General features: G+C 44.7%; 1 protein-coding gene across 5 annotated transcripts in view; it reads right to left on the bottom strand.

Moving 5' to 3' along the window:
• Positions 1-10,770: 10,770 nt before the first annotated feature.
• Positions 10,771-14,530, bottom strand: part of ATXN7L1 (ataxin 7 like 1) — a 248,047-nt gene continuing 244,287 nt past the window's right edge. For 3 of the 5 annotated variants that reach the window (XM_043588617.1, XM_043588620.1, XM_043588622.1), the window contains one exon: positions 10,771-13,446. In XM_043588617.1, coding sequence (XP_043444552.1) covers positions 13,405-13,446 — 42 coding nt within the window. In that variant the 3' untranslated portion in view covers positions 10,771-13,404. The remainder of the gene's footprint in view (positions 13,447-14,530) is intronic. The other 2 variants (XM_043588618.1, XM_043588621.1) reach the window with 1 other exon arrangement.

Below are 14,530 nucleotides of genomic sequence, written 5' to 3'. Positions count from 1 at the left end.
CTTTAAAATCCATTGTTACCACTGACCATTAATAACTATGTGATCTTGGGCAAAACACCTAAATTCTCTGCCTCAGCTTCTTTCATGGATATAATGGGGATAATTTATCTACCTTACAAGGGAAGTCTTGAGGACCAAACGAGTCACTTATGTAAAGCTATTTTAAAAAGTGGTGCCTGGGGGCGCCTGGGTGGCTCAGTCAGTTGAACGTCCGACTTCGACTTAGGTCATGATCTCATGGTCTGTGAGTTCGAGCCCCACGTCGGGCTCTGTGCTGACGGCTCAGAGCCTGGAGCCTGCTTCCGATCCTGTGTCTCCCTCGCTCTCTGCCTCTCCCCCATTCTCACTTTGTCTCACTCTGTCTCTCAAAAATAAATAAATGTAAAAAACATTTTTTAAAAATAAAATAAAATAAAAAGTGGTGCCTGGGGACACCTGGGTGGCTCAGTCGGTTGAGCGACTTCGGCTCAGGTCATGATCCCAGGGTCATGAGATTGAGCCTGGGTTCAGGCTCTCGGCTGACTGTGGAGCCTGCTTGGGATTTTCTCTCTCTCTCTCTCTCTCTCTCTGCCCCTCTCCCCTGCTCATGTTTTCTTTCTCTCTCTAAAAAAAATTTATTGACTTTTATTCAGTACTGAGAGACAGAGTGTGAGCAGGGGAGGGGCAGAGAGATTAGGGCACACAGAATCCAAAGCAGGCTCCAGGCTCTGAGCTGTCAGCACAGAGTCTGACGCAGGGCTTGAACTCACAAACCGTGAGATCATGACCTGAGCCGAAGTCGGTCTCTTAAACCGAGTGAGCCACCCAGGCGCCCCTCTTTCTCTCTAAAATTAAAAAAATAAAATAAAAACGTGGTGCCTGTACTAAACATGGTATGTACTGAGTGCTACATAAGTATTTACTATTATTATCTTAACAGCCTTTTTAAAACGAGAAAGGGAAATTATGGGGCGCCTGGGTGGCTTAGTCGGTTAAGTGTATGACTTCGGCTCAGGTCATGATCTTATGGTTTGTGGGTTCGAGCTGCAACAGCTCTCTGCTGTTAGTGAGGAGCCTGCTTCAGATCCTCTCTCTCTCTCTCTCTCTCTCTCAGCCCCTCCCCCTCTCATGCTCTCTCTCTCTCAAAAATAAATACTTAAAAATTAAGAAAAAAAAAAGAAGAAGGGGGAAATCTTGACCAAGCACAGTAGTCCCATAACGTATGTCCCCCGGCTGTCCTCCTAGTTTCCTATTGGAGGATTTTTTGGGGTAACATTTCAGATTTTGTATTGCAGCTTTAAGAAACTATAGCCTCTTGGTTCTGTGTGGCAAGGTAGGAGGAGCTAAAAGTGTATTTGCTATACACTTAAAGTTCTTGTGCAAATCCTAAGACAGATGTAAGTTTTGGAACCTGATGAGTTTATTTTCACCAGGTTGTTTCACTGGTGAGATGATGCATCTTAAGAGGGTTTTTTTTTGTTTTTTATTTATTTTTTTTTTTTTTAAGTTTATTTTGAGTGAGAGAGAGAGAGTATGAGCAGGTGAAGGGAAGAGATAGAGGGAGAGAGAGAGACTCCAAAAGCAGGCTCCTCAGTGTCAGCACAGAGACTGATGCAGGCTTTGAACTCACTAACCATGAGATCATGACCTCAGCCGAAATCAAAATGTGGGTGCTTAACTGACTGAGCCACCCAGATGCCCTTCGAAATTTTTTTTTTTTTTAAAAACAGAACACAGTCTAAAAGTGACACCGTATTAGTCTTTGTGTTAGGGAGGGCTAGCCCGGGAGCCCGTTTTAACTGCGCACCTGTCATTTAGCAGGGACACGGGGTGCTGTGGAGCTCAGGTCTCAGAAGTTACATGTCAGTCTTTGTCAAATGGTGACATTCAGTCATCTGAGACAGTGCTCCATCTACTCAGAGGCCATATCCAGCCCTTCCTTACTCTTCATTGACCTAAAAAAGCTAAAATGCTAAGGAATGTTTGAAAACATTTTTCCAGCACATATTTAAATCGATTTTACAAAACATACAAGTGTAGACACTCTCAAAGGCTGCCTGCTCACTGGCTGTGCGATCTTCGCCAAATTTCTTGACCTCCATAAAGTTTGGTTTCCTCATCTGTAAAATGGGGGGAATAATCTCACCTATCTGATAGGATTATCACAAAGATGAAATGAGAAAAGACGGGAAACAGATAATCATGTTATAGTTTACGCCTATTACTACCACCATCACCACCAGGGTCATTGCTACCACCACCAGGGGGATCCCTGTTCTTTTATATTAAAAAAATTTTTTTTTTTTTAATTTTTTTTTTCAACGTTTTTTATTTTTTATTTTTGGGACAGAGAGAGACAGAGCATGAATGGGGGAGGGGCAGAGAGAGAGGGCGACACAGAATCGGAAACAGGCTCCAGGCTCTGAGCCATCAGCCCAGAGCCTGACGCGGGGCTCGAACTCACGGACCGCGAGATCGTGACCTGGCTGAAGTCGGACGCTCAACCAACTGCGCCACCCAGGCGCCCCTAAAAAAATTTTTTTAAGTTAATTTATTTTTTTGAGGCAGGGAGAGGGAGAGAGAGAATCCCAAGCAGGCCCCATGCTGCCAGCACAGAGCCTGATGTGGGGCTCAAACCCATGAAACTGTGAGATTGTGACCTGAACTGAAACCAAGGGTCAGATGCTTAACCAACTGAGCCACCCAGGCACCCTGGGAATCCCTGTTCTTTTAGCCATTTTCTTTTTGCTAGAGTGACAGAGGTGTGGCCTAGAGCTGGGAGTCTGCTGGAAGTCTTTACTCTCCTGGCAGCTGGTAGCTAGTGGGGTCGAACAAAGGGTGTGGTCTCTCATGACTGCGACAGGCTCAGGTGGCCTACAGTCCTGTCTTCCCTGGCTGAAACTGAGAAGGCATTTCCCCAAATAATCCTACCGCACTGGTATCAGGCTTCAAGTACATCTGTGGATCTATGGGCTTTTGTAGGTTGTCCTGCAACCTAATCACCCTTGATATTACATTTAAATGGAAGAATTTTTTAGGTTCCGAATGAAGCATTTGGAGCACAGCCCATAGACTGGGGCTGGCTTTTACAACAAAGATAGAGAATTACTTTGTATGTTATTTTTGAAATTGAGATACCCATTTTACCCCATGCAGTTTTTTTGTAATTTATTTTTTTATTAAAATTAAAAAAAGTTTTCATTTATTTTCGGGAGGGGGAGGGGCAGAGAGAGGGAGACACAGAACCTGAAGCAGGCTCCACGATCTGAGCTGTCAGCACAGAGCCCGACTTGGGGCTTGAACTCGTGAACTGTGGGATGATGACCTGAGCAGATGTTGGATACTTAACTGACTGAGCCACCCAGGCGCCCTTTGCTTGATTTTTTAAGACAACATCCATTGTATGCCTGTCATTATTTTAGGAACCATGTGGCATTGAACAAGACAGCTCCTTGGGACTGTAAGGGGATCACTTAAGGTAAACTTGAAGTCCAAGCAGACATGAAACCTACATGGCTTGAAAGAAGAAGCCCCGGAGTGCCGGTGCACCCCACATGAATTACCAACACAAAATCTCCATGGGGAAGTCCCCTATGAGGGAGGATTGCCTTTAAAACCACCCCAAGCATTCCATTTTTAACCACCTCCAGAAAGTGGAGTCGTAATTAATTATATATGCTCACTTTTAGTTTCTCGCTGGTCCTATTTCCAGACTTTTTAAGCTTCCAAGCCCACAGCCAAACACCGCACTCTGGTCAACACAAATGTGAGATTGCCTAATGGCTCCCATATATTTCATCATTGCTTAGGTCTCTGATATTATACTTACCTAAATTTTAAAAATAGCAAAGCAGGGGCATCTGGGTGGCTCGGTCGGTCAAGCGTCCCACTCTTGATTTTGGCTCAGGTCATGATCGCACGGTTCGCGGGTTTGAGTCCTGACAGCTCAGAGCCTGCTTGGGATTCTCTCTCTTGCCCTCCTTCTCTGCCCCGTCCCCACTTGTGCCAGCTCTCTCAAAATAAATGAACTTTATAAAACAACAACAACAACAAAACCACACAGCACAGCAATGCACGCAAAATGTAACAAATTAAAATTCTACAGTTAAGGATGAGAAGAGAGGATCTCATGCTTTGTCCTTGCCCCGACTCCACCCCGAGCTAACTTTCTCTGCTGAGCCTGGTAACCCTGATTCCCGAATCTCAGTATCCCATTCCATTTTCCTAGAAAATAACCTTTCAGTTTCCAGTTGGGGGGGCCGAGAAAGAGCAGTCACTTGGTGGCATTCGGAAGGTGAGGGGGGCTCCAGGAGCCCAGCAATCTCCTGTGAGATCTTCAAACCCTTTTTGACATTTTCACCCCATAGCTGCACCCTCTCCTCTATGGCTCCTACTGGCCTGGGGGATTTGGGGAGAAAATGGGCTTCTCATTAGTATTCTCCTTAAATCACTTTGTAACTTTCTTCTTTCTGCTGACACAATTATCCCTCCAAGTCTGCCATTTACTTTTTGGTCTGTGTGTAAACTTTTAAACTTCAAAGTGCCCAGTGAAATGAACAAAACTTAAGCATACAACCTGATAAATATTTCGCCAATGATTATATTCATTTAACAAGTTCCCAGGTCAAGATATAGAACATTTCCTGCACCGGAAACCTCCCTTGTGCCCCCCAAAGGTAACAGCTATTCTATAAATCCGTCTGTTGGTATTCATGGCTTTAATTCACCAAGGTTACTTTGAATGCCAATTCATTAATTAAAATGTTGAACAGTGCTGGGCTCAGCGTAGACCTGGCGGGAACATCCTCTAAGTGCTTGAAGGTGAGTGCCTCTGGAGGCATCCTCTCTGTACTCAATGTGCATCTAGCCCATGTCAAATTTTTCTCAATTTATTGAGTTGGACAGACTTGCAAAAATTGTAAACCCAAAAACATGCGTCTGATTTTTTTCCAAAAGAAAAGCTCCAGAATCATGGTTTCCTTTCCATTTACTTCCCTTCACTGTATGGGCTCTGCCTTCACCCCATTCCAATAATGTACCAGAATTGCTATCCTCTCCCTGTCAGCCCCCAACTCGGGGTCTGGATTATTCAGGCAAGTGGGGAGATGTGTATGTGGGGGCGGGGGGAGGGTGAGTGATAAGACCAGCTAGGAAATCAGATAAGGAAGTGAAGGGAGTTGAGAGAAGCTGAAAATCCTAATACAGGCTGCACAAGCTCCTATTTTTCTAGCAGCTTCCACAGTGCCTGCTCAGGTCTCAGAGGAAGCAAATGCTTTTGTGATGATGTTTGTTTGGATTAGACATTTACTGAAATATTTGAAGGTGAAAGTAAATTCCAGAAAAGTTCCAAAAATTTCTTAAATTGAGAGAATTTTTCCCATATTAATGACCTTAGATCAGATCTGTGTTTTGAAATGTCACAATAAATGCAACACCGCCGAGCTGTTGGCAAGCTTCCCAAGTGATTCCGTACTGACTCAGACTTTTGTGGGACTGATTTAGTTTTTGAGGCATTCAGCTTCTTTGTGCTTTCTCCATTTACTTTTCTAGGTGAATGGCTTATGAGGATGTAATGAATAGAAAACACACTTATTAAAATACATTCCTGGGAACTTCGCTCAGAAACAAGAATGTGTAATGAATATATAAAGCCTGCTGCTGGGGACTAATCCCAACCCGATCAGAAAGCAAGAAATAATCCATCGGGCAAGTAGTTATTGCCTAATGGGAAAAATCAAAAAGGAGGAAAATATTTTAGTGAGATAAATTCCAGAGACCTGAATAAGCCAATGAAGAGACACACAGAATTTTAAAACACCATTCTGGAAAAGTCTGTACGTGGAGTTTATTTCTATAGGAAGCAGTGAGATACCATGGAAAGAACAGTAGGCGGAAAGAACAGGCTTACCCATCAACCAGCTGTGTGGTTTTTGTACCTCCTTTGACCTCTCTGTGTCTCAATTCCTCACCTGTAGAAGAGGGTCTTTAAGATCACTTCCGGCTTCCATATTGATTCTCCAAGCCTGTGACTAGTATTGAAGCAGTCTTCTCAAAAGTCTGGGTTTGGAAAACACAGAATGTATAGGCTCATTTCAAAATGGAGTTGTTAAAGGGGCACTTGGCTGGCTCAATCAGTGGAGCGTGTGGCTCTTGATCTTGGGGTTGTGAGTTTGAGAGCCCCATGTTGGGTGTGGAGATGGCTTAAAAATAAAATCTTAAAGAAAAAAAAAAAGGAATTAAAAGTCACCCAGGCCAATGTATTGATGGGTGGCCAGTCATGGGCAGAGCTCAGAACAAATGGAGATATGATGTCCTTGGTGAAGCCACACACTGAGGTTTTATAACTGTGGATAATCGAATTGTACAAACATTGATTTGCAAGGTGCTTACTATGTGCCAAGTTTCAAATCTGCTTCCCTGGCTTTCTTCTCTGCACAACAGTGAAAACATTCACTTGGGCGTGAGGCAGAATCCTAAGAAATTTGCCTTAGTTTGCTTTGGAGCTCCAATGGCCCTGCCCTGCCCTTAGTGTGCTCAAACCACTCTCCAAGACTGTCTTTTCCAGGCCAGGACTCTGCTTTGATAATGAATCTCAAATGTGCTCTCAACACTGGGGCAATCTGCTTTCACTAGTCATTACTTCTTTCTTCACACGTGTCCCAAGCTCTCACACACACTCGCCCCATGGTCACTGAGAAAATGGAAGCCGTTAGATGTTTCCTGTCTTCCCAACAGCCAATCTACAAGGTGACTTCTTCCCCACTGCCCTGGAGTGAGTGCCCCTCTACCTAACGTTCTGTTAATTAAACACGGAGGCTCTTAGACTGAGGTGGCTCTAAGGCCCTGGTGGCCTAGGTAGTAAGCAACCCAAAATATGGGCCTGTAAATGCCACTAAGGACAACCAATCACAAAACTTCCTTCCCTTCCACCTTTTCCCTGTTAAGTCTCTTCTTGAGCTCCTGTTGGTGGAGTGTTCCCAGCTCCTTTCTGTCTGGTGCTGCCTCATTCAAATCCATTTTTGCTCAAATAAACTCTTAAAGTTAAAAAAATTTTTTTTCTTAATGTTTATTCTTTTTTTTTTTTTTTTTTTTGAGAGAGAGAGACAGAGAGACACAGAAAGAGGGAGACACAGAATCTGAAGCAGGCTCCAGGCTCTGAGCTGTCAGCACAGAGCCTGCTGCAGGGCTCGAACCCATAGACTGTGAGACCATGACCTGAGCCGAAGTTGGATGCTTAACAGACTGAGCCACCCAGGTGCCCCTAAACCCTTAAAGTTTTTAAATAGGTCTCCGTTTCTCTTTTAACACTACAAATACATGTGTTGGGTTCACTTCCCTCTTGCCTTCTCAAAGCTTCCTCCCCTTAAAAAAAATGTTTATTTTTGAGAGAGCGAGAGAGTGGGGGAGGGGCAGAGAGAGAGAGCATCTGAAGTGGGCTTTGCACTGACAGGAGAGAGCCCAATGTGGGGCTTCTACTCACAAACTGGAGATCATGACCTAAACCGCTCAACTGACTGAGCTTCCCAGGCATCCCCCACCCCCACTTATTTTTTTAAAGTTTATTTATTTTGAGAGAGAGAATGTGAACACAAGTGGGGGAGAGGGAGAGGAAGAGAGAGAGAGAGAGAGAGAGAGAATCCCAAGCATGCTCCCCGATGTCAGCACAGGGCCCAATGCTAGGCTCAATCTCATGACCCTGAGATCATGATCTGAGTCAAAGTCAAGAGTCAAATGATTAACTGTCTGAGCCACCCAGGTGCTCCTGCTCTCTTTTTTAATCACCCCTGTTTCTTCAGCTTTTCCCCTCCCCTACTCTCCCAGTCTTACCAGCATATGAATCATAATCTTGTCTTTTCTCCTTTAAAAATCAAAATGAACCAAAAGAAACACAATCCAAACACTCTGTTGAGCCTTCTAAATCTCCTTAAGATTTGCCTACATATCTGAATTTCCTTCAAACCACTCCAGGCTGGCTGTGGCCCCTACCCCCCCATCACACTTGCTTTGCTAAGGTCACTGTACTGGGTTGAATGGTAACCCCCCAAAAGATATTTGAGTCCTAACCCCTGAAACTGTGAATGTGAACCTATTTGGAAAAAGATGTAATTAAGTTAAGATCTGGAGATGAGATCATCCAGGACTTAGGGTGGGCTCCAAGTCCAATGACAAATGCCCTTACAAGAGAAAGGCAGGGGGAGATTTGGGACATGGGAGAGACCTAGGAGATAAGGCCATGTGAAAATGGAGGTGGAGAGGAGAGTGATGTGTTTATAAGCCAAGGAATGCCACAGACTACTAGCAGTCAACAGAATCTGGAAGAAGCCTGGAAAGATTCCCCTCTAGAGCTTTCAAAGGAAGAGCAGCTTTGCTTGATTTGGGACTTCCCGTCTCCAGAACTCTGAGAATAAATTTATACTGCCTTAAACCACCACATGGTGGTAATTTGTAATGGCGGCCCTAGGAACTAATGACCAATGAACTCCATGTTGCAGAATTCCAAACACCATACCATGTCCATCTTCCATTTTGCAGCAGTATTTGACTCAGCTGACTGTTCCTTCTTGGAGCATCTTATGGTCCTGGCTTCCAGAGAACCACTTCTTGTTGGGTTATCTCTTCTCTTTGTGAATGCTTTATCTCAGGGTTCTTTGCTAGTTTTCTGCTTCCACTTAACCTCTAAATGTGTACTTTCCCTGCTCTATATTCTCTCAAGTAAATCCCACTCACACCTGTGGCTCTAAATATCCTCCACATACTGAAGGTTCTCGAACTGGTGCCTCCAACGTGGAGCTGCTGAGAGTTTCAGTCATGTGTATCCATGCCTCCTTGACACAGCAGCCTCAGTGTTCCGGTGACACCATTTATGAGCCAACACACATGCACAAAACAGGACTTCTGAGCTTCACCAAACACTCCTCCTGCCTGCCCTCTAGAAAACTCCTCTGATTTCCACATCTGAAGAAATGGCAGCCCTCTCCACCCAACACGATTGCTCTACCACCAACCTGGGAGTCATTTTTCCCTACTCTCAGATCCAGTTCCTAAGCAAATCTTGTCAATTTAATATGCAAGCTATATCTCGATTCCATTCACTTCTCTTTATCTCTACTGTCACCATCCTGGGACCACACGACATATCTACCTGGTCTCTTGAAATAGCTTCTGAGTGATTCTCCATACAGCAGCCAGTACTCTTAGCAGATTCTGCTATGCCTCTACTTAAAGTCCTTCAAAGGATTCCCATTGAACTGAGCATGAAATCCAGACTGTGTGTGACCTTGCCCTGCCTTCTGTCCATCTTTCTCCCTCTGCTCCATCCACAGTGGATCTTCCTTAGGCTCCTTAAGATTCCTCAAGAACTTGCAAGTTTTTCCTAACCTTGGACCATCTCTGCCTGGGATTCTGTCCCCCACACTCTGTGCCTTCAGCTCACTTCCTCAGGGAGGACTCCCTGATAGCACCCCCCCCCCCCAATTTTACATTGGCTTCTCCTGTTCTTTTCTCTCACAGAACTCAATCTTTTCCACCACAGCATTTGCCACAATCTGTAATTACACATTTGATCATATGTTTATTTATTTACTGTCTTCCCCACTGGGTTGCTTCCAGAAAGCAGCTGGGACTGTGTCTGTTTCTCTTCGCTGAACACAGAGCGCCTAGCTCAGGGGCAGCCACGACAAGATGCTCCATAAACATGCGTTGAATGAATTCCCTCTCTTCTAGCAAATGTGTATTTTAGCAGGAACGCTCATCAGGTGGGAGCACTTTCATCCAAAAGAAAAAAGAAATGACAAACATCTAAATTTTATGAAAACCCGAAGACTTTGTTTTACAAACATATAAATTATTTTATTTACAAAGCCATGTTACAAAAAAAAAAAAGCAAAAAAAAAAAAAAATTACAATCGCTCACTGGAGAATGTCTCCAGGCCTGGTGCTGAAACCATGGCAGTATCAATAGATACGTGTTTGTTCTTTCCTTTTAAAACTGTAAGCCATAGAATTTACTATTTACACCTACTTTAGACATTTATTCTGCTTACAATATCACAGGCATGGAATGAATTCTATCTGGTAGTGCTAATATGTAAAGGTATGGGACAAAGAAGGAAAATACTTAGTGTTACAAAATATGGATCGTAGAAAAGAAACCCACTCCACAAGTGTGGCATTTGTTTAGAATGTTTGGACATGCTTTCTCCAAAATTCTTCTGGAAAAGGTTCTAAAAATCGGTAGTAGGAAAGGACAAATGAGCAGGTGCAAATTCTTGTCTGTGCAACAACAGTTATTGAATATACCCCATGACTGACCAGCTACGTGAAACCCACAGAGTTTTGTTAAAGTGCCATGGGCCGACGGCATAACAAAATATAAGGTGTAAATAGAAAATTTCTTTTTTTCCTTTTTGAAAACAAGAGTTCACTGAGAATCAGCAATAATAGAATATGCTGTAGAAACTATTCTCTACAAAGGTTGATCAGCATTATTTACAATTGGTACATTGATACAAAAGAAGGCATACAAGTTATCCAAGTCGCTTTTTTTTATGGCTGACAGGTCTATGCATTGTGTTATGCTTAACAACCAGAGCTTTCGAGCCTCTATGGCTGGCGACAAGTCACGAGATCTTCAGGTAGATGGGGGGTGGGGTGGAGGTGGTGGTGATGTGTGTGTGTGTGTGTGTGTGTGCAGTCAAGGGGCTGGGAAGGGAGGGGTTGGGGGGGATGAGCAGAAGTACCCAAAGGAGATCACCCTAATAATGCTTAATAGGCTGGTCCAGTTGAACTCCATTAAAACAAACCCAAAGAAAACCTTTTATTTGCATTCCACTTTTCAAGCTGTGAGTTTTTAATACATCGTTATAAAGTAAACCTGTGGTTGATTGTGAAGGAAGAAACACCGTGGGTTTTCCCTTTTTTGCTCAGTTTTCCAGCAATGTCCTCACCTTGGTCAGAGCCAGTCTTTCACCAAGTAAGCAGCATCGGTGGGGGGCCTCTTTATTCCAGCTTGCAATTCCAGATGGAGACAGCTCACACATCGAAACCTATTGAATTGCTCCGTTAGTCCCTGTCGAGACATTATTTCTCAGAAGCAGCCACTTAATCTCTCAACCTTTGTTTTCCCTCTTCGAGTGTAAGAGTTTATAACTCAGAGGGTTATTTTGTTGCTGAGATTTTTTTTTTGTTTTTTGTTACTCCTGCAAGTTTTTACAACTTAAAATAAATTATAAACAAAACAAAAAAAACCAACAGACTTCTTAAAACCGAACAAGACAAAAGTTGTGCAAAAATAACAAAGATATGTACATACTTTTCAGTTGGAATAAATGTACAATAAAAACATAATTCAAAGAACATTTTAAAAATATAAACATTGCTTAAACTTTCCTACGTTTCATATTGTTTCTGAAACTATTCTGGTCAGTTAGCTCTGTAATATAGTAAAACATAAATTATTACAAAATTAACACTATAAAAATTTACTTTAAGAATATCTTCTAAACTTTTTTCCAAAGGGTCTAACCTGTTTATAATTTCTTAAACATTTATAAGTCTTAAAATCTGCCTTAACTTTTTTTTTTTAAAAAAGAAAGAGTAACCATCTTCCCTTCAATTTGCAGTCTCTTTTTCCCAAGACGTAAATAAACCAGCATATAAGTGCACTTTTAACACTGTAGAAATAAAAATGAAATCGTCTGAACTAATGTCCTGGTACCTAATATCAACTCCTGATTTTTAAAAAAATCTTCATTTTATATTAAAAATTTTAGGAATCCTATAAGAAACACTGTCAGTGCAATTCCATTGATACAAATCACTCCGTTTGCTTCCCGTCTTCCCAAAATCTAATGTGGTGAAACTTAACAGTAGTCTGATCTTTGGGTTGAGGGGATGGGGAAGAAAAGGGGAACTTGAGGGCCGGGATGAGGGTTTGGGTCCAGCTGTAAAACTGGCATTCATTTCTGATTTAGGGATGAAGCAAAACTTCCTAGGATCTCTTGCTATTATCTCGTCCGCAAAGTTTCATGATTAATAGCGCAGGATGCCTATGTCATATCGTGAATTCCTGATTATGATTCCCTCTTAGAGCTAATCGTATTGCTACTTCTTTCAAAACTCCAGTGTGAACAGTTTTGTAGCTGCAGGGCTCTGGCTTCTTTCTTCCCTCTCTTCCAAATGGCTCTTCCTCATTAGGCGGTGGCTGGGCTTACTATGCCTTTCTGGGGGTGGGGGTGCTGTGAGTCGGGGCTTGTGATAACCTAGTATAAGCTGATCTATGGGAATGCTGATTGCACGGGACCCTGGGGCCCAGGGCACGGAGGGGCGCGGGCAGTGCTAGTATTTATTCTCACCAGGCGTTGGATACTTAACCCTCCACGGAAGCTTTCCCTCAGACCCTTCCTGCACTCCCACCCTTGCGTTTTCTCCTCTTGCCTGGCCCCGGAGGGCAGCTTAGGAACCTCCATCGCTGTGGGCACTGGGGTCTCGTGCCTTTTCCCTGGGATTCCTCCTTCTCTGGCTCACCCAGCTTTGGGGCCCTTGTGCACGGCACCCAGGAAGGGATTTGGCAGCGTGTATTCCTAACAAGCTCCGATGATCAGTCACCCAGTTTCCTCGGTCTTTTGAGGGATATCTTCCCCTACCCATATGCTCTGCTTCCTGTCACCTTCCAGGCCCATTCCAGCCCCTGTTCCTGACCCAGTATATCCTCTCTGAGCTGCACAGCTGGACAGTGGTATTGGGTAAACGACATAGTTCAGTGGCCACTTTTCTCCAACTTGCCCACAGCGTCGGGCTCCTACGGTGCTGGTGCAGCGCAGGAACCTGCTGGGGGCGCTCAGCCCCGCCCCGCAGCTCTCGGCTCTCTGCGCCCCAGACACAGGCTGTTTCCCAGCAAAGCCCCTCCCCCAGCACGCTGTCCAGAGGGGAGCTCGTGAGAGCCAGCCCCTTCCCGAAGGCCAGTGGGGACCCCGTGAGCGGCAGGTGGGAGGGGATAGAAGGGACAGGTGGGAGAGGTCTAGGGAAGGAGCACGGCGTGTGCTCAGGTTCAAGAGTTTCAGACAACGCCAACCAGGAACTGACGCAGCCTCTACTCTCCTGGCTGGAGCAAAAGGATGGTGCGGTAGCAGCATCGGAAGCTATAGAGGGCCGACCCCGAACTTGGAAGAACGCGTACACGTGGCAAATGAAGGAACCGAAACAAAACACTGGTACTGTTTTCTGTGAATCTTAAATTCACGTTCTTTTGCCTTTTGCTTTCTCTTCGGAACTAAAAACCGGTCAATTGAAAAAGGAAGAAGAAAGGCCAGAGCCACCCGCCGGCACAGGAAACAGACTCTCCCCGGCTGCGCACACCCCTCCCTGCTCCTCCCGCCTCAGCCCCGGGTGGCCAGGCATTGGTTTGGAAGTGGCTTCACAGTCTTGTTACGGAAGAGTCCTGATCCTGCCCGTTCTGTTGGTGGTCTTCTAGGAAAGAAAAGAAAAGCTTGTGTAGAAACCACACACTGGGGATTACCAGCAAGAACTCAAGAACGGAGCCTCCGCTTTCTCCGTCTGGTGTGACCCTTAAGGCAACCGTCCCATCTCTTGCCTTGGGCAAAGAAACGAGGCAAATGAGCAAAGGAGGGGCATGTGAGGTGGCCACAAAGATCCTAGCTTGGGGGAAAACACAGGAGCAAACCCCGTGGACATGCATGTGGTGGGGTGGGGGTGTGGTTCCCTTCCCAGAGAGAGAACTGCAATAATTAACCACTTTTTTTTTTTTTTTTTTTGGCCTCTGTTCATTTACCTTTTCCTACCTAACCTGTGCACCACACGGAGAATTATCTAAGGAAGAAGTGTAGTGTTGGATTAACATAGAGGCTTTGGGTTCAAGTTACTTAGCCTCTTCGCCCGGGTATCTCCAATCTGTAACATGAGGCTCATCACTGGTCCTTCACAGGGTTGCTAACAGGTCTATATGTATGTAAAGGGCTCAGCGCGGCACCTGCAGAAAAAGCCACCACAAACGGTGGCTATTTGATTATTATTACATTTGTTAAGGGTGACCGTGTGGCCTCTGGGTGGACCCAGCAACCCGTGCAGGAGGCTTGTCAAGATCAGAGGCAGGTTGCCAGGGCCCAGACCCCTGCCCCCACCTACCCACCACAGAGGATAGGCTTCAGGTGCTCAGGCACAAAATGACCCAAAATGATGGAGACGCGCTCCTTGATCTAGGGATACAAAAACGGTTTTCCTATAATCTTCACCCACACACCACCCTGACATCTGTGGGGAGACCTCAAAGGCCGAAATGCAGACAAACACATTGCAATTTGTTCTCTACAAAACCTGTAGCCCGTTGAAGACAACATAACACCACCATACGTTTATTTTTTCCAGTCACATGTAACCTACAACCCCCCATCCCCTACCCACCCTGGCTTCCCCCAGGGGCACGCACAGTCCCTCGTAGCAAATCATTTGTACACTGACTACTCTCACACCTCGAATTTGTAAAAACTGCTGCATCTACCCTGGATGTTCCCACCAGGAAACCACATCTTGAACA

This window comes from Prionailurus bengalensis, chromosome A2 (assembly GCF_016509475.1).
Source record: "Prionailurus bengalensis isolate Pbe53 chromosome A2, Fcat_Pben_1.1_paternal_pri, whole genome shotgun sequence".
NCBI lineage: Eukaryota > Metazoa > Chordata > Mammalia > Carnivora > Felidae > Prionailurus > Prionailurus bengalensis.
This window is presented reverse-complemented; position numbering and strand designations above follow the sequence as displayed.